The following is a 22,635-nucleotide window of genomic DNA, read 5'->3' on the forward strand; positions in this document are numbered from 1 at the left end:
CCACCCCAAATACTAAGCAGCTGGTAGTTTGGGCACTCCCCTAGGATTTGGTTGACCTGGGTTCAGGTCTTTGCTCTAAATCAGGCAGAGTGGGGATTCAAATCTGGGTCTCCCCCCAGCACTGGTAAGTATCCAATGATGAGGCTATGGGGTACTTGGGAATTTGTGTGGGCTAGCAATGCTCTGAGTACACCTACCCAATGGGCCCCACAGGCAGGGTGGGTGAAAAACCAAATTTGTGAATTCTGCTGAGGATCATGTGTGGTTTCTCCCAGCAGTTCATAGGATGGTGGGGGGAAGGGATATGGCAGAAAGACAGCTCTCTCTACCTTCCTACTGGCAAAAATTTAGGCTGGCATATATGGGGACTTGAGCACCTACAGAGTTAAGTGGCAGCTGAGTAGTGATTTTGTGAATGTCAGTAGCACTTAAATGTTAGACTTAGGTGCCTAAAGAGGAAGTTACATGCATAAGTCCCTTTATTTGCAAAATATGGATAACAGCACTGCTTTGGCTCACAGGGGCATTGTGAAGATAAATACGAATTGTGAGGCACTCAAACGCTATGGTGATGAGGAACAGATAAGTACTTCAGATAGATACATAGCTGCTTAATTTCTTAGTACGATAAAGTCAATATAAATACTTAAGACAGATGATACATAATTTTATTAGGCACATTTACTTAACAGTAATGAACAAGATTCGCTACCACATTTGCTTCCCCCTTCCTCCCTCATCTTGTTACCACTGTTGTTCTCCATGACTTTTCAAATAACTCCCACTGGTTCAGGACACTCTAGAATCCATAAGATATTATACAAACATGCCAATTCATGTTTGCAAGTATTCCTTTAACTGACTTTTAACCAACAGCTGTACAGACATGTTTCTCTTTTCATTTGCTTAAAGATACATTTTTTACATTTTTCCTCAGTGATTTTAGACTGTTTAGTTTCTCACATTTATTGAAGGCCAGACATGCTCTCTCTACCCTCACACACAACCTTCATTGATACAACTGTAAAAACATTCTTATTTCACTTAATGCCTTTGGCTACCAGTAATTCATATCCAGCAGTCAGAAGGCAGAATTCTTTTCCTCTACCAACCTTGACTGTATATTTACTGTTTGTTTCCCTTCCTCTGCCATTTCCACATGAAGACACAATGGCTGTTCCCAGCTCCTTCCATTTCTTCCCTACACACAGGATAAAGGGTAGGCTGCTGTGCTTTAGCTACGATTTCTTTAGGGTGCTTTATTTTTGTTTCACATTTATGGATTTCATGTACTAAGGATGTTCACAGTATATATTTTTTAATGACTCAAGTTAAGGTTGTACAGCACCTGCAGCACCAAATATGCATTGTGTGTTAATTTCTGAAGGTTCAGATGGGAAAATAGACATGTATACATTTATACATATTTATTGTAACTTTTAAAAGTAACATTTTCATTTACTTTACGTATTCACCCCTCCTGTGTTCCATATGTGCATGTATTAAGAGGATAAATACTGGCTTTCAAGTCCAAAATTAATACTAATGAAATTACATGCCAGAGCCAAGCTCTGTTGCTTGTTAGTAGTTCTTGTCAGGATAATACTATTATACAGTACCAATATGACACAGGAGTTGGTTAGTCCTTCAGAAATAGCATGGTAATTACATTGCTTCACTTCGGCTCCAAGAAGATGATCTTTCCTTCATGGTTAGTCACCAGGAACAAGCTCATGCGATGGCTCCTTTTTCACATCCAACCAGTAGACAAGGGTTGCTTGTCTTTTCTATTGAGGCTTCTTCAGAATGTAAGCTTTTTCCATCACCTAAAGATGAAAGCTCATCGGCTATTATGCTTAGAAGCATATTCTCTTCAACATGACAGCAAGAAAACTTAAAATCTGGCATTTAGTTAAGAGAACTAAGAATATAACAAACCAGCTTCTGCCCTCTGATACATGTATGCAACTACCACTGATTTCAGTCTAGCCCTCTGCATATTACTTTATACACACACACTACAAGTAGGAACAAAAGTATCAGCAAGGGACTACACTTACATTGTTTCCAAATTAATTTGCAACTATACAATTTTAATTGTAATAGAAAAAGGGGAAAGGAATATAACAACAGGTATTAAGAGAGAGATTTTCCAAATTTTTATTTGTGCACATTCATCAAGTGAAAAAGGTAACTTTTACAGCTTCTTTGGTGCCCAATATTCAGCATACAAAAATGTAAAAGACTATTCACAAATAAAACACAAGCTCAAACTAAAAAAAAAATGTTTGAAAGGTAGTGCACATCGTGACAGGTTTGCTAATGAATACACAGAAATTACTGCAAAAATAAATAGAACGTCTTTTTAAAAGCAGCAATTTCATATCTTGTAAACTTTTGTTTTTACAATACAGCACTGTTCAAAATAAAATCCAAAGGGACTGGAGTTTACACTGTGGCCATGAACAAGTAAAAGAGTCTGTATTTCCTCAGCTATTGTTGGTCCAGTTTTCCTTTTTTGCTTTTAGTCCAATGTGCAGCAGTCTTTAAAGGTGCTTGGTTAGGGAACCTAACCATTAAGTGGTGAATTATAAAATTTCTTTCCTGCTTTCAAACACGAATGGGTAAATCTGTTCCACAGCACTGGCAACAGCCTTTACGTTTGGCCCTGAGACATTTAAAAAATGGAGAGAAGAGGGAGAAAAAGTCAGGGCATTAAAAAGGCAAGAACGTAACAGTACCTCAAAAACCTTTCAGAATATATTAGCTGGCACAACTTTACACTGTAGACACACCTTTTTTCATATCCAAGAAAGTTACTAAGTACTTAGAGGAAGAAAATAATATGCAACCTCTAAAGCCTGTAATGACATTTGAACTGGTTGTTGACTAGATTAGAAATTAATAACTCCATATCTGTCACTTTTATCTCAAAAGAAATGATATACTGTCTAGTACACTGGAACAGACGAATCCCAGAAAGAGTGGGGTTAGAAAGCATACCATATGCCTTCTGACTTGCTACTGTCCTCAGAACCTGTGTACCCACAGCAAAGGATGGCCACTTCAATTTCTCATTTCACTGAGCTAACAAAGGAAACTATTTGTAAGTGATGGATTTTAACCTAACTATGTCTCATAGTTATTAGACGGTTCAGTACAACAACAACTTGATGGTCTGTAACTTTGTAGTTTGGCTTATTGAATACCTCTGCCATCAACCTCAGGACACTTTAGCCCAAGATCTGGTTCTCTCCTCCAACGTGAAGCATCCTCAGTTTATCATCTAAACTGATTTACTGATGCTTTGGAGAAGGAAATGGAGACTGAGCTGGTAATGTCTGCTGATGGCACTAAGTCACTGTGTAACAAACTATGAAGGCTGCAAATGATTGAGCAGAATGATAAATAAAATTAATCTTGGATAGGCGCTTACTGTGTACTGACCAAAATAGTCAACTTTTCAACCACACTGATAGCGTGTGAACTTGTGATTTCCTCTGAGGAAAGCTATTTTGGAGACTCAAAAAGGGTCTGCCTAATTTGCAGCAGTATTTAAAAAAAAAAGTATAGAAAATACAACTAAAATTGTATCAAATGCTAGCATGCCCCCATTTAGGAGTATAGCCAACTTTTGGTGATCCGATATTGTGTCTGTGGATTTTCTCAATGAAGATGATTAAATGGGAGATTTGGGAACATGCCTGCCCTTAATGCCTTTAAAAAGCCCTTCCTAAAGGTATTTTGGATTGTTTAGGTGGAAAACCCAGGATTACTTACCCCAGAAGGGAAAAGAGTTAGAAAGGAATTCGTTAATTTATTCAAAATTTTGCAGTCCATAAAGCCTTCTGGGTCACCCAATGAAAACAGCCAGTATTTTTAGGCAAAATAAAGATAAGGACAATAATATTTCAGACAACTTATATAATTCACTGCCTCTCAAAGTCAGTCTCAAATATCATAGCTGAATTTTTAATGGCCTGCATAATTTTAAAACCATTAATAAAATCTGTATAATTGAAAACTAGGACAAGGGTAATCAAGTCACATGTTTCATGGCATAAACTGATCACTGCTGGGGTCCCTTTCTGCCTCATGGATAACACTGCCAGTTTGGCTGAGTGAATTTGGGGATGGTTTTTGGCCTTCCTGTAAAGCACAGCTATTGACCACTGTCAGAGACAGGATACCTGACTTAATGAACTAATGGTTTCACCAGGAAGGAGAATAGTACTCCAGAAGTTTCTTCCTAATGTAGTGATCTTTAAAGAGATCACAAATCGTTGTATGTCCTATTTATGTGCAAATTTCAGGACACATTATTTTGGTGCTTTTTTGTACATTTATGAAAATAAGAAAATGGACCAGGAAGAGGATCCTTCTCATATTTTCAAACCTTGTGAGGATTATACAAGACCTATCAGTCCACATACTCTGCTTTCCAGGCACCCACTACTTAATGCACTGCACCTCCCTCCAATTTGTCTGCTACCACAGAAATAGGAAGTTCTAGAGAGCAATGCCCAGTAACATCCAGCAGGCTGTGGAAAGCAGAAAGAGCATAAGCAGGTAAATGGGTCTTGCAAGGATAGTAGTGATTCTCCCAAGGTTGAAGACCTGGAAGGGACCCTCCACAGCAAGACAGAGGATTGTGGAGGTTAGCACAGGGAGAGACGAGAGACAGAAGTTGAGGAAACCCAACACTCATTTTAGGGGAAGAAAAGCTGGAACTGATGACACTTCCACCAGCTTCCTCATTTATTTTTCTCTCTTCATCGAACCTGCAACTCTCTCCACCTACATCATTTTTTTAAAAAAAAGTATTTCTCTTGAATTTTAATAGAGATTCTTAGTTATGAAATACAAATAGTTAAATCACAGTTCAATAAGTTGGCTGCATTTCTGTGAAACATTAAAGCTTCTCATTTATCTGAAAAGTAATTTTTCTTCTCTGTTTGGCTGTTACTAGTTCAAATTAGCTTGCTGGAACATTTACATTTTTGGTAGGTTTCCAATTTGGATGTTTGTAGGTTTTAGCTATAATGATTGCAGTTAAAAGAAATGTATTCTATAAAATGTTAGATATTTGTAAGGATCCCATATCCCATCCCCCCCAATACAAGTGTCCCTAAGCATTATTTAAGATACCAATATCTTATCTGTCATTTTCAACCAACAGAAATTTAGTATGGGATAATTCCATATCATGAGTGTTGACGTTCTATTTTAATTTCCGACAGTTATTCATGTTTTCCACCCCCATTTTAGCAGGTGTTGTATTTGCTCTCAGCTGATGTTTGTGCATATCTGGGAAACACAGTAAAGTCCTTCTTGAGATATGGGGCAGAAGATGCCAAGTAGGAATAGAGGAGAATGGGAAAGGTGGCACAAAGCCTCCAAGAAAAATAAATAAATAAATATATATATATATATATTTTTAATTTCAGGACCAAAGTCAACAAAAGCGTTCCAATGACTGAGGAAATCCGTTAGATGTCTGGTATCTAGGAAGAGGTTTCCACACAACTATTTAGTTGTTTGTTTCATTTTAAGTTTCCAGCCAAGGTTGTGTGTAATGTTTCCATCCAAAAGAAGCAGGAGGATGTTTACCCAAGCATTTGATAGACTAGGACCAAAACCTGAAATAGGGAAATCTCTAACACCCCCTAGATGTTGGTCACAGGATTATACTGCCATTTTATACTGGCTGTGCCTCTCTAGTCTCAAGGTACATGCCTGTGATAGGAACTATTGCTTAAACAGCAGTAGTTTATGGGACTGTACAGAAGAAAAATGAGAAGGAAGGTTAAAGTTTTAGAATTTGTAATTAAACAAGCAAATATCCTCAGTCTCTGGTATATAAGCTCAGTTTCCTCATATGCCTCATCTCCTCAGAAACTGACTACATCCACATGTATAAAAGAAACGTATTTGATCTGCTGGGAGTTTTACATTCTCCCACAGTTATTCAGGCATTTTCACTGAAAGACAAATTATCTGGCAGTATTAAGTACAAATGAAATCTCACATGCCTGTCTCTCTGTTGCTTTGAAAGTCTAACTGAACTCCCATGAAAGAAAGTAAGTTAAATATTTATTTTGGCATCATAAAGTACCCGTTACTGTGATACTTCCTGTTGAAAAAATCTGTAAGGTAGCTCTGAGAGGTTTTATTCTGTAGCACACTGCAGGATGAAGCTCCGGTTCATAACTAGAAAACAGAAAAGATTGTCAAAGACACGTCTACATTTGCTAATAAAAAAACTGATACATTGAAGAAAAAGATAAGAATTCTCTTAAGACCTACTGTACCTAGCATGAGGTCTATTATTCTTCGTAAATTCTGGCAATCTGATTTCAAAGGGCATGTTGCACACTGCTAAAACATTGACAACCTTAAAATCTGTGAAAATTACCTTTTGGAGAGAGAAAGAGAACAAGAATGAGAAATGTTATATCTGATATGGAAAAGATATCGTCTGACAATAATCTGATTATTTCAACCAATAAAACCCCGTGTTTAACACAAAGCTGATAAGAGTAGGAATCCACACAGAACTAGCGTAAATTTTTAAATACCTTAGTTCTGAACTATCTTTGTAATCCAATAACTTGTCTAACAAAACAAAAAAAGAAACAATTGCCTTCTCATGTAGATTAAATTACATTCAGAATGAACATGCATGGTCTATATCACTGTAGTAAGCACTTGTAACTAAGTTAAAAATTAACTAAACCAAATTATTCATGAAACACCAAAACAAATTACAAACCAAGCTTTCCCATGTCGTGTTACTAGAACCCACTAAGGTGATACATAATTAGTTCATATTAACAGTTTATCATTGTTTTATTTAACAGTTTCTCCCACAGTTAAGAATAAAAAAAGAAAATGAGAGAAAAATTGTTTGTTTGCTTTCTCCAGTGGCTAGTACAGAGAAAGCCATTTCCTTTGTCTTTTTGAAACAAAAAACTAAACTGCTGGTTTCCAATAGACTTTTAGCCATCCACAGCCACAAAATGCTACAATGTGGTGGTAAAATGCCTGTGGCGAATTACCAGCAAAGCCAATGCAATAGTGGGAGATTTTCCTGAAACTGTTAACACAGACATGACCAATGAAGAACCATTTTTGCTCAAACTTGGGGATGGAGGGGGGATTTAAAAAAAAATCGCAGCCTGAGAATGAGTCTACCAAATTTCAGTTTGAACAATTAAATTACAAGCAGATGAAAATGACCCCTTAGAATTGAAATGCTTGTGCAATATTAATTAGACATCAACATGTGCTGTGCCTACAACGTTCACTCTTACAATAAAGTTAAGCCACATTAATCTGATTCTGCACATAAATAAACCTGTTTATTTCCTATAAAGCCATTACTAAAGCTTTGCATGGGTATATATTTCATTTGACTTAATTCAACATTCTGCTCCATCATTTTCACTTTTACATGATATCCAATACTTAACAGCCCCATAACTCAGTTTTTCAGTTTGATTTAATGCACTCAGGATAGTAAGAGTTGCTGTGGGCTGACTGCCCACCTCTAAAATTTGGTGGCCATTTTATATGCTAAACAACCTTGGAAGTAGGCCATTCTTACTTTCGAATCATCACTCAGATGTCTAGCTACTTGCCTGATAGTACATTTATGGTTTATTTAATTAAATTAGAGCAATTGGTTGCATGATAGAACCATTCAGTTTTGTGTTTGTTCTTTGAGCAGAAGGGCATGTAATGACGTTTTAGAGCTATCAGCCACGCCTAAGTCACTTACAGTAGCAGACTTTGCAACTGACTGGTAGATGTAACTGACCCAAGCTCAGGCAAGAAGGAGTTCCACTTTGTAAGTTCTAAGTTAGGAGTAAATTCTGGTCCCGGTGCACAGTCGGACTAACTAGACTATAGCAACTTGCTTTAGTTTAATTAAAAAAAGTAAAACATCAAACTTGTAGCAGTTAGGAGTTGTTCACCATAATGGCTATCCTAAAACTAGATCCACTGGGAAAATGCCATTCATCATATTTTACAAATGGATGGGGCAAATTTCTACTTTTCTTCATTGCAATCCTTTTAAAGATTTTGAGTATAAGGAGGACATTATATATATGCAGGTGGTTAATTTACCCAATCTCTTGAAACAAATTTCTGCTCATGAGCTGATAAGAAAGCATGATGCTGAACTACCATGTGGGAGCCCCAAATATACTGAAATAAATACAATCTCCAGATAACCTGCATTGCTACACAATGAGAATTTGCGTGAGAAAATGCTGGCTATGAAATTGTTATAGCACCTCTTCTGCTGACCAACAGTTCTGAAAGGTCCAAACATGCTAGTCCCTATCAAGAGAAATTTGTTCACCCAAAAAGAGAAGGTTATTATCAAAAGGATCAATACCTGAAAACCTAGTTTCTGCAAAGTACGAGCTAATCGTCTGGCACCAAATTTAGCTTCTTCTTCACTATAATTTAAAGGAGAGAAATAATAAGCGACTAGTTTTACTAATAGCTACTGCAATAAAACTAAAATGTTAAGATGTATACATACACACGTTCACATACTTACATATGTAATCACACCAAAAACTATATTAAAAAAACATTAAAATGCAAAGTCAAGTGAAGAAGTGCCAGCATTAAGGTAGCCTGTACATATGAAATCAGCCCCCTAAGGCATATGCATTATGACAGTGTTTTCCAAACAGCAGGTCCCGACCCACCAGTGAGTCTTAGAAAGCATCTAGGTGGGTCACTTGTGGCCCAGAGGTGCTCTCCCCACCTGCACTTTCACTTCCCTTGGTGGAAGGCAGCAGTGTAGGGAGAGGGATTTGGGCAGCAGCAGCATGGAGGAAGCAGCTGAAGCAAGAATTGGACAGTCAGCAGCCTGGTAGTGATCGCGGCCCAGCTGCAGAGGGAGAGGGGCCAGCTGAGGCTGCAGGATGGGGCAAGGTGGGGAAAGCAAGAGCAAGGGGACTAGGGGGAGCTGAGCAGGGGGCTGGGGGAGTAGGAAATTGGAGGGCTGAGAAAGGGAGGCAGGGGGAAGAAGGGGGTAATGGTGAGTCCCCCCAAAAAGACAAAATGCATTTGATGGGTTGCCTTAGTAAAAAGTTTGGGAACCACTGTATTATGTTACAGTCTTCAATTACACAATCGATATTTTCCACAGGACCCTTGCTTCATTCAGTTCACAGAATGGACCTGCTCTGGGGATAAATCTGTGTATTGAAGGAGACTGTTGTCTGTAGAACCCTGCTTCATTTCAGTCCCTTTGCCCATGCCGGTCCCAGCCCCCCCCGTCCCAAGTCCCAGATTCCACCCCTCCTCTCCGCCAGCCTGCAATTTCAGTCTCCCTCCCTCCGGCTCGTTGTCCCAATCTAGTCCCTTGTCCCCTCTGCATTGGAGTCAGGCAGCAACCTGCTCCACGCTGCCTGGTCCCAAGCAGGTGGTCATGGAAAACACAAGAGAGACAGGCTCCCAGTTCAGGTGCCAGGACCCAGACCTGGCACAGCCCACAGCAATTGCAGGGAAACTCCTGCTCAGTTCTGGGCTGGAGTATGCCAAGTGCAGACCAATTCTTCAGGGAATGTACCGGCTAAAATTGAAGAAGCGTCTACTGAGAATGTGCAAATGGAGATTTCTCCCCACCCCCAAAGTTTAGAACTTGGCCAAATTTGGATGGATTTTCACAGGGACAGCAAAGAATATTTCCCTGACACAAAGTACCCCATTTCCCCACACTCCAATTTCAAGTCATTGCTCCAAAGCATGGAGATGCTAGAGTATTTCAAAAGCTTGCCAGACTTTTTTTTTTTTAAATGTATGTAAAACATGTATTTTTTCCCTAGTGTCATTCTCAGAAATAATGGCTGAACTGTTTTAGTTGAAATTTTCAAAAAAATTCAGCCTGAAGCAGACATTCAACACACAAAAAATTATGCCCAAAGGGTTAAAGTTTGGCAAAATTATAAGCAACTGAAAACAGGCTCTTATAATGGGAACTGTCGTGCAACCTTCATAATAGATGGTTGTACCAGATCTGTCAATAATATATGCAATAGATTTCATGACAATAAGTGGTATTTTTGAATGTCATATACAAGAGTTTCATCCAGGAACAACAATTTTTTCCTTCTCCTACAAAAGAGGAAATTTACCTTGTGGCTCCTGTGCAAATAACTTTTCCTGAGGACCAAATTGTGGCCGTAATCCTAGGTTTCCTAAGCTTCATTAATACTTTCTGAAAGAATTAGAAGAAAAATAGGTTTTAGTGCATGTGTGATTTCATACTGAAAAAACAAGTATAAAACTAATAAAATACTTCCTTTATTCTATTTTAGCCTTGAGGACTGTTCCTTCCTTGCCTTCAGAAGTTAAATCAATATCAACTCCTGAGAAGAGCAAAATAAACCTGAAGTATCTTAGCCAATGAGCAAGTATTAAAGTAACAGGTTAGCTGGTGGCTCAAGTGAACAGAAATTATTTTAAAAAACTTTTTTAAGGCTGGTAGCATTGTGCTAAAATCATCTTCTCCTGTCATTATGACCACATCACTGCTCTGACTCTTTCCATTAATTGTCTCCTTCTGCACAAATTCAAACTTCTTGATCTCATCTGCAGAGTTTTACACAACTTCACTGTGTCTACATTTCAGATCTCATTTTCTTTTGCTTCCCCAAGCTTCCTTCCTCTAATTCCCTCTCGATTTCCAACTGTGTTTGTCTCCTCCTCTAACCTGCGAAGCTGCCCATTCTTTCACACCATATACCTGGAAGAGCCTCCCTACATCAGTATACCTAGCACTTCACTATTTTGCTTCAAAATCCCAACTCAAAACATCGATCACCACTTGAGCACTTCCCTGCTACCACTCATGCTTGACCATGCTAGAATTAACAAACACAAGATTGTATAATACCTTTCTAACAAGCTGTTCCCCTTACCTATACATGGGAGCTAACTGTACACATTAGATTAAGTTTCTCAAGGCAATGATCTGTGTCTTTCTTTATTCCTGCACAGATATGTGCACATCTACAATAGGGGGCTATATAAACAAATAAGATTCAAGCCAAGTTTTTGGCATGTCAGAATGAGTATTTTTCTGGTCAACCCAACTAGCCCTGCATGGACAGGAAGATGGACTAGATCAGTGTTTTTCAACAACCAGTCGTGGACTTGTGCCGGTCCCTGAAATTCCCCTGACACAGTTTAGGAAGGCAGCAAGCTGGTCCCTGGGATCAAAAAGTTTGAGAAACACTGGATTAGATGACCCAAACTCATCTTTCTCCCTGTTTATTTTAATATCAGGTGAGTGTGCCGGAAACAAACTGCACAGGTTTAATTTCACAACATTTCTTATGGCTTCAAAGCACTGCAATATTTGTCTCCTCAAATTTAGTATCAAAGAACAGATATAAGCCTGGCAAACTTGAACATGAAAGAAACTGGAAGAAGTCAAAGAGATGAGAATCCAGCCATTCTAAACACAGTTCTGCTACAATGACTATGGAATTCACACTGTCAACTATATCCACCATATGGATATTGACAGAGCTCTAAACTGATAAACATGTGTAAAAGTTAGTCTAGTTTGGCATTTGAGATATGTTCAATTTCTTACCCCAACATCACGCTTGTAGATCACATTTGCTCCCTCTAATGCAATCTTCCTCAAGTTTAAATGACATCTTGTTCTAAAAACACACACTACATTTGTGATTAAAATGTCCAATGCAACATCACTGTCTGCATCCATTGGGGTGGTTGAAAACTCAGATTCCCCACCAGCACACCATGAAGATCACATTCTGAAAAAGAAAACAATACAATTAAAAATACTGTGTCACACAGTTCTCTAAAAACATCCCTTTCATGTACCTTAGTTCCTTAATTGAGATTGTCTTAGAATCTGGAACTGAAGAATAAATTTTATGCCATTCTGACTCATTTATAGTCTTGTGTTAACCACAACGTTTTGCATCCTGTATATCAGAAAACAGGAAATCTATTGCTTATTCAAACTCACATTTCAATACAGTGAAACCAACTTATCAGAAATAGTCATGAAAGAACTAATTATATATAAAAACTGAAAAAAAAAGGAATAAGCTATCTGAATTATAGTATGCTGTTCTTTCAACAAAAATATTTTTAAAAGCTGAATATGAAGATGAATTAGGATTTCTATGAAACAAAGGAAAAGCTTTATAGCACCTACCAGTGATAACCTTTCCTCAATTCCTTCCTCAAATCAGTGCAGGATAGATTTAGACGTAAGGAAAAATTTGTTTCTCTTGACTATTTCGATTAATGATGATTACATGGATGAAATTTAATTCCAAATATAAGGATCAAATATTTGCCAAAGTTTATGCTTTGGAAATATAAGCCTACTCATTGCCTTTGAAACTGTAAGATATGCACAAAACATGCATACACTAAAAGAATAAACAGACTTTCAAAGTATTTTTATCCTTAAATTAGCTTTCCTGTGTATAGTCAATGCCATGAATGAACAGGGAGGAAAGACACTTGATTAGGGATCAGGGCTGGGGCAGGCTGTTGGGGCACAGGGCTGCGGGCTCTGGAGTGGGGCTGGGAGGCTTGGGGTACAAGAGGAGGCTCTGAGCTGGGATCGAGGGGTCTGGAGGGCGGGAGGGAGATCAGAGCTGTGGCAGGGGATTGGGGCATGCGGGGGGGTGCCCAGGGGTACAGGCTCCAGGCAGCGCTTACTGCAAGCAGCTCCCGGAAGCATGCCCCCCGCCTCCAGCTCCAAGGTGCGGCCAGGTGGCTCTGCGCACTGTCCTGTCCACAAGCGCCACCCTTGCAGCTCCACTGGCGGGGAACTGTGTGGAGCGGAGCAAGCCCCCGATCCTGCTCCCTGGCTGGATCAAGACAAACCCCCGACCCCGCTCCCCAGCGGGAGCTGAGGGCCAGATTAAATGGTCGGACGGGTCGAATGAGGCCCACGGGCAGTAATTTGCCCACCCTTGGACTACAATAGAAAAATAAACTTTCACCATTTGATGGTTAAAAGTAGTTCCTGTTTTATGCCAGAAACTACTTCAGAATCTTCTCTCCTACAAATAACACATACTAGCATATGAGAGAGAGAAGGTGAGTCTGGGAACATCTTTTAGTGGACCAACTTCTGTCATACTTAAGGATTGTTCAGTTTCTCATTTGTGAAAATCAGTCCAACGCAACTAAAATAAACTAACTCTGAAACCTCCCCGAGTTCAAGTGCTCTACTAGTAATACATTGAACGTTCATTTCCCAGTGAAGACTTGTTTTTTTTTTTAAAAACTAATTATTTCAACACAATTTTGCCACTAACAATTAAAATTCAAATAGAACTATTCAATGACAGCGTCAATGTTTTTTGTCATTTTTACCAGCATATACCCATCCTCCCTAAAATTGGATAGGAAAGTCAGCTCCTTTGCTTCAAAAAACAAAACTAAAAGACCCCCACAAAACCAGAGAGGAGGAAGGGGAAGGAAGAGAGAAGATATATATCTAAGGATATATCGACACTGTAGTTGGGACCATGCCTTCCAGTCTAGAGGACAGATAAAAGCTAGGTCCACTTGAGCTAGCGTGCTAACAATTGCGGTGTTGCCATTGTGGCATGGGCTAATCACCTGAGCCCAGGTGTGCATAACCCTCCAGGTCCAAGGTCAGATGACTAGCCAATGCCACAACAATGTCTCCACGGCTATTTTTAGCATGTGCTCCACTGAACTCAGACCCAGGAGATCAGGAGTGTCTGAGCTCGGGTGATTAGCCACTGCCACAAAGTGCGCACTGCTATTCAGTGTGCTAGCTTGAGTGGAGCTAGCACATATCTGTCTATCTGGGTGGGAAGCATGCTCCAACCTGCAGTGTAGACATACACTAAGGGTCTCACTGAAGCACTGCAATTTATTTTCGTAACTTTTTACCAGTATAGAAAAGTAAAAAATTTAATGCTGCTTGTTAGGAAAATCCTTGAAATATTACCGGCTGGCAAAATGGGCAAGAATTTGGCAAGGAAAGATTCAAAAGCTAAAGCAGATCTTGGCGTCATCGTGGATAGTTCTCTAAAGATGTCCACGCAGTGTGCAGAGGCGGTCAAAAAAGCAAATACGATGTTAGGAATCATTAAAAAGGGGATAGAGAATAAGACTGAGAATATATTATTGCCCTTATATAAATCCATGGTACGCCCACATCTCGAATACTGTGTACAGATGTGGTCTCCTCACCTCAAAAAAGATATTCTAGCACTAGAAAAGGTTCAGAAAAGGGCAACTAAAATGATTAGGGGTTTAGAGAGGGTCCCATACGAGGAAAGATTAAAGAGGCTAGGACTCTTCAGCTTGGAAAAGAGAAGACTAAGAGGGGACATGATAGAGGTATATAAAATCATGAGTGATGTTGAGAAAGTGGATAAGGAAAAGTTATTTACTTATTCCCATAATACAAGAACTAGGGGTCACCAAATGAAATTAATAGGCAGCAGGTTTAAAACAAATAAAAGGAAGTTCTTCTTCACGCAGTGCACAGTCAACTTGTGGAACTCCTTACCTGAGGAGGTTGTGAAGGCTAGGACTATAACAATGTTTAAAAGGGGACTGGATAAATTCATGGTGGCTAAGTCCATAAATGGCTATTAGCCAGGATGGGTAAAGAATGGTGTCCCTAGCCTCTGTTCGTCAGAGGATGGAGATGGATGGCAGGAGAGAGATCACTTGATCAATGCCTGTTAGGTTCACTCCCTCTGGGGCACCTGGCATTGGCCACTATCGGTAGACAGATACTGGGCTAGATGGACCTTTGGTCTGACCCGGTATGGCCTTTCTTATGTTCAGACCACAACTCAAGAGATGGAGGCCACAGTTAAGGTTAAAATTTTGTCAAGGTTATTTTTAGCAAAAGTCACATACAGGTCGCAGGAAAAACAAAAATTAATGGAAGCCTAAGCCTCCCAGCACAGAGATGGCAGCCTGAGCCTCACCGCCCAGGACTGATAGCCCGAGTCCTGAAGTCATGGAGGTAACGAAAAAATCACAGAATCCGTGACCTTCTTGACAGACTTGTAAGCCTTAGCCACAGTACATCAAATCACTGTTGATTCATTCACTGAAAATCCCGTAACACCTCATACTGAATGAGCACAACAAACAGCAAAGAATATAATGAAAGAAAAGCAGTCAGCCTTAAGATAAATTCTCTATACTGATTTGTTTTATCAAAAAAGCAGGAGGCCACGAGACGAGAAACTGCCACATGTAAAAGGAGACCATCATATATACTCCCTTGCTAAATGAAATACAGAGGTAAGATCAAAATATTTATTAGAAGCAAGAGGGAAACCAAAATTGTTAGTATCAACTTTTCCACCTAAGCACTTTTAATGTTAATTTGCCATGCATTCTTGGTCTCCTACCACATGGCACCCTGCCACAATTTCTGACAAATAGTCTTCTCAGACACATCTTGAGTGGAGGACTACAGCTGGATAACAAAAGAGAAGCAGAAGCAAAAGAGAACCATCATATAGTAGTGACACATTGAAATGCAGATGTGTTTTACATATGGAACTGGCTGCTGTGTGATCATTGTCTATTTCACTGTGCAGCTGGCTCCCTATCTGAAACATTATGTCATAGCTCTTGGCTTATCCGAAGAAAAAGGAGGCAGTGGGGAGAGAGTAAAAGAATCAAAGGAAAGGCAAAAGAATAGTGAGAAATAGGAAGAAAGCACAGAAGAAACAAACAGAAGATGATATACGGTGTGGAGGAGAAAGAAAAATGGTAACTAATATTTTTCTACTGAGAACTATACATATCCCTAAGCTTACTAATGCCCTATCAGGTCTGTTTTTGATGGCTTATTACAGTATAATGTTTACTTAACCACACCACAGCAGCTGTTAAATAATATAACTGCTTTCCTGAGAGATGCCTCCAACTCTTTATCACAAAACACCCATCTTTTAGAAGTAAATGCCAGCTATATGATAGAAGTGGTTAAGAACAGTGGGTACAGGGTGGAGAGATTACAAAAACAGACAATCCACAAGCTCAGTGTGGGAGCTGAAAATTCCCAGCAAGAACACTAATATACTGTGGGGCCCAGCCAATCAGAGTGATTTCATCCACAAGAATATCATAAAGAACAATTTAAATGTGCAGATCTGCACCTATTTTCCTCAGTAGTATCCTGAAAGCTCAGATGATGCAAAGCACATAACTGGTAATTTCAAAATGAATTGTAACTATCACTTTATAAATGTAGTCTACAGCTTGTGACAGCTATTGGTAAAAAGTGACATTTGTTATACAAGCAATATCTGTGCCCAATGTAAAAGACTGAAAACCACTTTCCACTCCACTGGTTGAACAAACAAACAAACTTGAACATTTAATATTTCAGTGTTGCGTGTTTACACAGTAAACTACTTCAGATGTTTAATACTGATTTAAGTTCCGTCATTAACAGCAGCATGTTGAACAATCTATTTAATACAAAATATTATTACTTTAGTGTCCTTTCAAAATATGAACCCACAAGAGTCAGGAATTTCATAGCTGGAGTTCTTGTTCACCCTTTGTTACATATGCATAATGATTAGGTCTTTCATTACATGATCTAATGACATTGAATAAAACAAGCGAGTTCCCTTTTGTGGTGTAAAAGGCGGGGGGGGGGGGGGGAAGCTGTCACTGTCTCAGTAACAGTCCAAGAAGTTGGATAAAGGAGGAAATCTAAAACAAAATCTTCAGACATTCATTTTAGTACAGTATAACATTATACTGAGAACAATGAAAATTTTGATTCTGGGGAAATGAAGTCTGGTGGGCCACTGTCCTTCAAGACAGAAATACAGATTCAGCTGCATGGTTATTCCTTTTTAAGAAAAGGGCAAATCAAGAATCTTAACAAGAGGAAAGATGTAAACATATATTCAGAGTTATATATAACTGTTCTTTAAATTATACATAACATATTTGAGCAGCAGCATGGTCCAGTGAACATGGTCCAGACAGGGGGCAGCACACGATAGGGTAAAATCCTGACCCCAGTGAAGTCAATGATCCACCTCTAATAGCTATCCCTAACTCTGCCACTGACATGCTATATGACCTGGGGCAAATCACTTAATCAATGTACCTCAGCTTTTCTATCTTTAAAATGAGGATAAAAGTGCTTATATACCTTTGGTAAAGCACTTTTTGAGATCACTCAACAAATAGCTTTATAGAGCTTGCTATTATTACTCCAGATGTAGCAACTATACTTGTAAAGGAATGGGAACAAAGTGTCCAGTTCTTTCTAATTGTGCATTTATTATTTATTAATTATTATTATAGGCAAATTTCTAAACCTGCCCTATTAGATTCCACTAGATTTTGTTGATTAGCTCTGTTCATGAACTTTCCTACCTAAAAGTATTAAAAAGATACTGTCAACTTAAAGACTATTGCAACATTGTGCCAGTGCTTGAGAAGCACTAGTTAGTGTGCTTTTTATTGTCCTAGCTTAGAAAAATGCCAAAGGTGAACGGCCTATTTTGGGGAAAGCAAATTCGATATTATGTTTTTCACTTTTAATAACCTAAAGTATTAGTAGCACATGCACAGAAACATTTTAAATAATACTTAACCTGACGTTATTTTAAATAAACCTGACGTTTATTATGATAAAGCTACTACCTTAAGATAGCTAGAAACAATTAATAAAAGTTCAAACCAGTCTGTAATACATGGACACCTGTCATAGATTTACTGATGACAAGCCTTAAGGTCTTTCAGCATCTTGACACTATAAAGTACTGCAAGGGAATTAGCTGATGTAAGGGAATAGCTACTCATGGTTTATGGTGTTTCCAGAGTCTTTTAATGGGGGAAATGACACACTCTTACTTTTATGGAGACCCAGTCTTGCTCTGCAAGCGACTTTGGCCTCAGTCCCACAATTGGATCTGTGTGGAAAGACCACTGTGTAGTTGCAGAGTTCACCCATGCAGCTCTGAATGCAAAACTAGGGCCTTCATAGGCTGTTAATTAATAATGGTACTGTCAGTCTATTATACCAACATCCATGTGATGAAATGATTAAAACTACAACATTTACTTTGTATGATAGAAATAAAGCTGTAATCGAATGCTTTAGGTTTGCTTTCTTTTGTAAATAAAGACTTAGGTTCTACTTGGACATTATTTTACCTAAATGCTGAGGTGTTCCTTAAAACATAATGACGGTCTGAATTCAGCAGAAAACATTCCTGGCCTGAGTAAGCCTTGGGGGATGCAGATGTTGGCTTCACAATAGTCTGTTTTATTTAAGGGAAAGGTTAGCTTGCCACAGAAAAAAAACACAAAAAAACACCAAATCACAAAAGCTCCCTAAACCTCTAGCTCTGTGGCAGGAAGTTGGGAAGCTACTCTGGGCAGAGAGCTTCCCAACCAACTACTAAGCTATGCAGCTCTCAAATCTTAGGGCCAGTACGTCCCTTGGCCCGCGTCACTTCCAGCAGCTCCCATTGGCCTGGAGCAGCGAACTGTGGCCACTGGGAGCCACGACTAGCCAAACCTGCGGACTTGGCAGGTAAACAAACCGGCCTGGCCTGCCAGGGGCTTTCCCTGCACAAGCAGCGAAACAAGTTTGGGAACCACTGCCCTATACTATATAGATTTCATGGGGGAGACCAGATTTCGTGGTCTGACACATTTTTCATGGCCATGAATTCGGTAGGGTCCTACCTATGAGCTATGCAGCGCTGGTGAAGGATTGATGTTTCCTAATATTTCAGAGCCGCATAGCTTACTAGTTGGTTGGGAAGCTCTCTGCCATCCTTACTTCTGCGCTGCTGCTGGCAGCAGCGCTGCCTTCAGAGTTGGGTAGCTGAAGAGCGGCAGCAGCTGGCCAGGAGCCCAGCTCTGAAGGCAGCACCGCTGCCTGCAGCAGCACTGAAGTAAGGGTAGCAGTGCCACAATCCCCCACCCCCACACACCCAGTAATCTTGTGACTCCCCCCCCACTCCACTCCTTTTTGGGTCAGGACCCCTACAATTACAACACTGTGAAATTTCAGATTTAAATAGCTGAAATCATGAAATTTACGATTTTTAAAATCCTACATCCATTAAATTGACCAAAACGGACTGTGAATTTGGTAGGACCCTACTCATAGGAGTTCCAGTAGCACTTGTGTAATGCCTCTATAGTCTAAACAGGGGAGATGGTTTAAGAGTCCAATTTCTTGCACACTAAAAACAAACTTTAGAAGAGGAGGGTGAACCTTTCCAACTTCACCTGATTGGTGGTCTGGTGTATGTTTTTGTGTGCGTGTATGTAATATGTATATCACAATCTCTTTCACACAGTGGTTCCTCTTAGTTTCCTAATTAGATGACTGTCAGTCAGCCAGGTACATAAGGATACCAGATGATAGTTATTTTGTCTCTCAATATCATAACCATCACAAGACATGGCTGTCAAGCTGGGCAGAGGAAAATTGTTTCCTCTGATCAAAGATGGCCATCGTAATGCCTAAAGTAATATTTTGTTTGTACTGTATCTCATTTCCCTCCCTTGTGTTTGGTGTGTTGTGTTTATATTGATTTTTGGTTTTTATAGATTGTAAGCTTTTAGGGCGGAGTCTGCATGTTTGTACAGCACCTACCACACAGGGGCACTGGTTCCTACTGAGGCCTTTAAGTGCTGCTGCCTACAACTATTATTGCTTGTATTCACTACCAAGAAAGTATTTCCTCTTTTGGGCTGGTGATTCTCTACAGGTTCACAGTTTAGGAAACTCACTGCATCCAAGACCTGTTGCTCCTAGGTTAATTTTTCCTTTTACAGAGCACTTACTTAGCAGCACAAAATTGTTAACATGAGCCACCTATATTTCTGTTAGGGACATTGTCAGGAACTTTAGGTCCCCTATCTAGGTTTTGGAAGGAAAGGAGGCGTTATTAAGCCTATTATTTATAGAAATATTTTCATTAAATGTATAAAAATAGCTTCAAAAGCTTTTTATAAAAGTTGTGTTAAATATTCCTTTGCAGTAGTTACTGCAATGTCTAGGCTGGATTATGCTGCTGCATCAGAACGAAAAATAAAACTGACTAGATTCTTGTTTTGGGACAAACTGAATGAGGTACAAAACATAAATGAACATAAATAGAGAAAAGTAAGTAATCATTTTTAGCAATGATTTGTTTTTTAAACTTAGCCAAAATCTTTTCATTGAAACATATGAATGTTAGATTTTTACTTAACTTTCCTTAAACTACAAAGCACAGATTTCAGGCCTAAATCGTTTGACAGTTTCCATTTCACAACGCTGATCACCTGGGATAGATTCTATATCTAGTTTAACATGTCACCACCAAGGGTTAATCTAACCAACAAACGTTATTTTAGGAACTTACAAAAATCAGATTTTGAGGGGGGGGGGAAGGGTTGGTTAACTATTTGCCATTTTGAGGAGCCTCTACTGGTTGCCAGGAAACAGTGTTTCCCACGGAGGATGCTCTTGTCTCGTTCTCCTCCGCCTTACTTTCCCCTTCCCCTGGAGAGGGGCAGGGGGAGGACTCGGGGCTGGCCAAGGGTTTGAACTACGTTCTGCGCACACACCGTTACTTCTGCAGCTTTCGGGGCAGGGGCAGGGGAGGGCCCGGCCCAGACACCGCCCGGATCTGCCCCACACCGCCCAGAAAGGAACCACTAGGCGAGAGCGGACGCGGGAGCGCCACGGGGCAGAGGAGCCGGAGCCCGAGCCCGAGCCCGAGCCCTGCGCCCCCGGCCCCGCTCCGCAGGGGGCAGCACCCAGAGGCGCCTTTATTGGGGTATCGGGCCCAGACTGGCGCCCCCGGCCCCGCGGCACCTGCCCGCCAGGCCCCCTGCAGCCGCCCCCGCGCCCCGGCCCCGCAGCGCCCGCCCCCAGCGCCAGACCCTCCCCGGCCAGCGCCGCGGCTGCAGTTACCGCGTGGGCCGGCGGTTGAGTGTCCCCGGCTCCGCCGCGCGCGGCCCGGTTGCTACGCGCCCCGTCGCTCTCGCTCTTTGTTGTTCCGGGTCCCGGGCCCTGTCCCCGCGACAATAAACATCGCAAAACGCGGCGGCCATAGAGACGGCTCCGGCTAGAACGGCCGCCGGAAGTGCCACGAGGGCCGCGCTGGCCGCGCGCTTCCGAGTTTTCTCTCCTCCCTCCCGCCGGGCAGCCCAGAGCAGCGTGCGCGTGGGGACGTTTGCGGGGCGGGGCTCGGAGGGCTGTTCAGGGCAGGGCGGGCTCGAGCCTTTTTACCCTCTTCTGCAGCCGGAGCCGCGCCTGGGCTGCTAGTGGCGGCGCGTGCGAGCGCCCAGGCTCCGTTCCCTGCCCAGCAGCGCGCGAGAGCAATGCTTGGGCAGCGCAAGTCACTTGGGCTGCAGCTGTTTGCTCCCCCCAGCCGGGTTATAATCGGGCGGGCGGGCAGCATCTGTCCCAGCCTGGCCCCCTGCTGCCTTTGGTTGTTCCAGGTGTTTTGCAAAGTGGTTTTATCCAACGAGTTTGCTGCTGCCCTTTTAACTTCAGTGTCATTTGCAAATGTGTGTGTTGTGTGGTTGGAGATGTGTTGTTGGTCCCAAGATATTAGAGACACAAGGTGGATGAGGGAATGTCTTTTATTAGACCAGCTTCTGCTGGTAAGAGAGACAAGCTTTTGAGCAACTCAGCACCCTTCATCAGGTCAAGCTCAAAAGCTGGTCTCTCACCAGCAGAAGTTGGTCCAATAAAAGATATTACCTCACCCACCCTGTCTCTCTAACTTCCAGATCAGGTCTAAATTTACACCACAGTGACATGAGAGAGAGAGAGAGAGGAGCCTGGATTTTATTTTATTTGGTTTTAAATTTGTCTGGTCAAGAAAAGCATCTGGAAAGTGGAACTTCTAAGAGGTTTACATGTGACTGCAGCTAGCAGAAAATGTTACTGCTTACAGCCTGACAGGCTTCACTATTGTGAAAGAAATAGCCTGTGGCTATGCACATAAAGAGCGTGATTGCACTATATTCAATATTCAGTCTCCCAAAATGTACTTTCAGTCACATACATTGCTCTCTAAAATGTAACTTAAGAACATGTAATAGCAGAAAAACTAGATTAATAGGTGTATTCCAATAATGTCTGTTGGCAGGGGGCTACTTGTGATTATGGTGTAGTGGTTAGAAAACTTGGCAGTCAAGACTCCTGGATTTTGTTCACAGTTCTGAAATGGACTTGAAATGTGACCCTGGAGAAAGTCACTTAACCTCTCTGTACCTCAAATTACCTCCTTGTAATATGGATATGATACTACTTCATAGTGGAGTCGACAACCTTAATTTTGTAAAGCATTTTGAGAACCCTTGTCTGAAAGGTACTACACAGTGCAATGTATTGCTCTTAGTTAAGGTTTTCTGAAACTTTAGTTTTATAAATTAGTAATTTTTATGTAAGAAATTACAGTGGAATAGTACTGATTGTGTATAGGACAAGTGAAACTATTTTAAAATTATTTAAAAACTGTCTCTCAACATTAGGACAACTTGTTCTACATCCACATTAATTTTCACCCCCAAAATAGGAATTGATCAGGCGCAATTTTCTCAGATTTCCCC

General features: G+C 40.6%; 1 protein-coding gene across 5 annotated transcripts; it reads right to left on the minus strand.

Moving 5' to 3' along the window:
• Positions 1 to 2,072: 2,072 nt before the first annotated feature.
• Positions 2,073 to 21,202, minus strand: TBPL1 (TATA-box binding protein like 1). 5 transcript variants are annotated; one of them, XM_039532042.1, is made up of 8 exons: positions 20,987 to 21,200; positions 18,220 to 18,326; positions 11,627 to 11,813; positions 10,161 to 10,243; positions 8,405 to 8,468; positions 6,312 to 6,415; positions 6,116 to 6,210; positions 2,073 to 2,668 (listed from the first exon to the last, which is right to left on the minus strand). In XM_039532042.1, the coding sequence occupies exons 3-8, from the start codon at positions 11,759 to 11,761 to the stop codon at positions 2,589 to 2,591; spliced, it is 561 nt and encodes a 186-aa protein (XP_039387976.1). In that variant the 5' UTR covers positions 11,762 to 11,813; positions 18,220 to 18,326; positions 20,987 to 21,200; the 3' UTR covers positions 2,073 to 2,588. The 5 variants fall into 5 exon arrangements, 4 of the variants coding, with proteins under 4 accessions (XP_039387976.1, XP_039387977.1, XP_039387975.1 ...); XM_039532043.1 differs by lacking the exon at positions 20,987 to 21,200 and adding an exon at positions 20,638 to 20,853; XR_005596753.1 differs by lacking the exon at positions 18,220 to 18,326 and having other exon boundaries at positions 6,033 to 6,210; positions 20,987 to 21,202.
• Between the last annotated feature and the right edge of the window lie 1,433 nt (positions 21,203 to 22,635).

The sequence above is a fragment of the Mauremys reevesii genome, linkage group 3, assembly GCF_016161935.1.
Source record: "Mauremys reevesii isolate NIE-2019 linkage group 3, ASM1616193v1, whole genome shotgun sequence".
Taxonomy (NCBI): domain Eukaryota; kingdom Metazoa; phylum Chordata; order Testudines; family Geoemydidae; genus Mauremys; species Mauremys reevesii.

Excerpts from the sequence above, each read along its gene's own strand:
- TBPL1 (XM_039532042.1), bottom strand. The coding sequence starts at position 11,761 with ATGGATGCAGACAGTGATGTTGCATTGGACATTTTAATCACAAATGTA. Across the intron at positions 8,469-10,160 it reads ATTTGCACAGGAGCCACAAG|TGAAGAAGAAGCTAAATTTG; the intron begins GTAAATTTCCTC and ends TTTAAATTATAG. Across the intron at positions 6,416-8,404 it reads TGCAGAAACTAGGTTTTCAG|GTAATTTTCACAGATTTTAA; the intron begins GTATTGATCCTT and ends TCTCTCCAAAAG.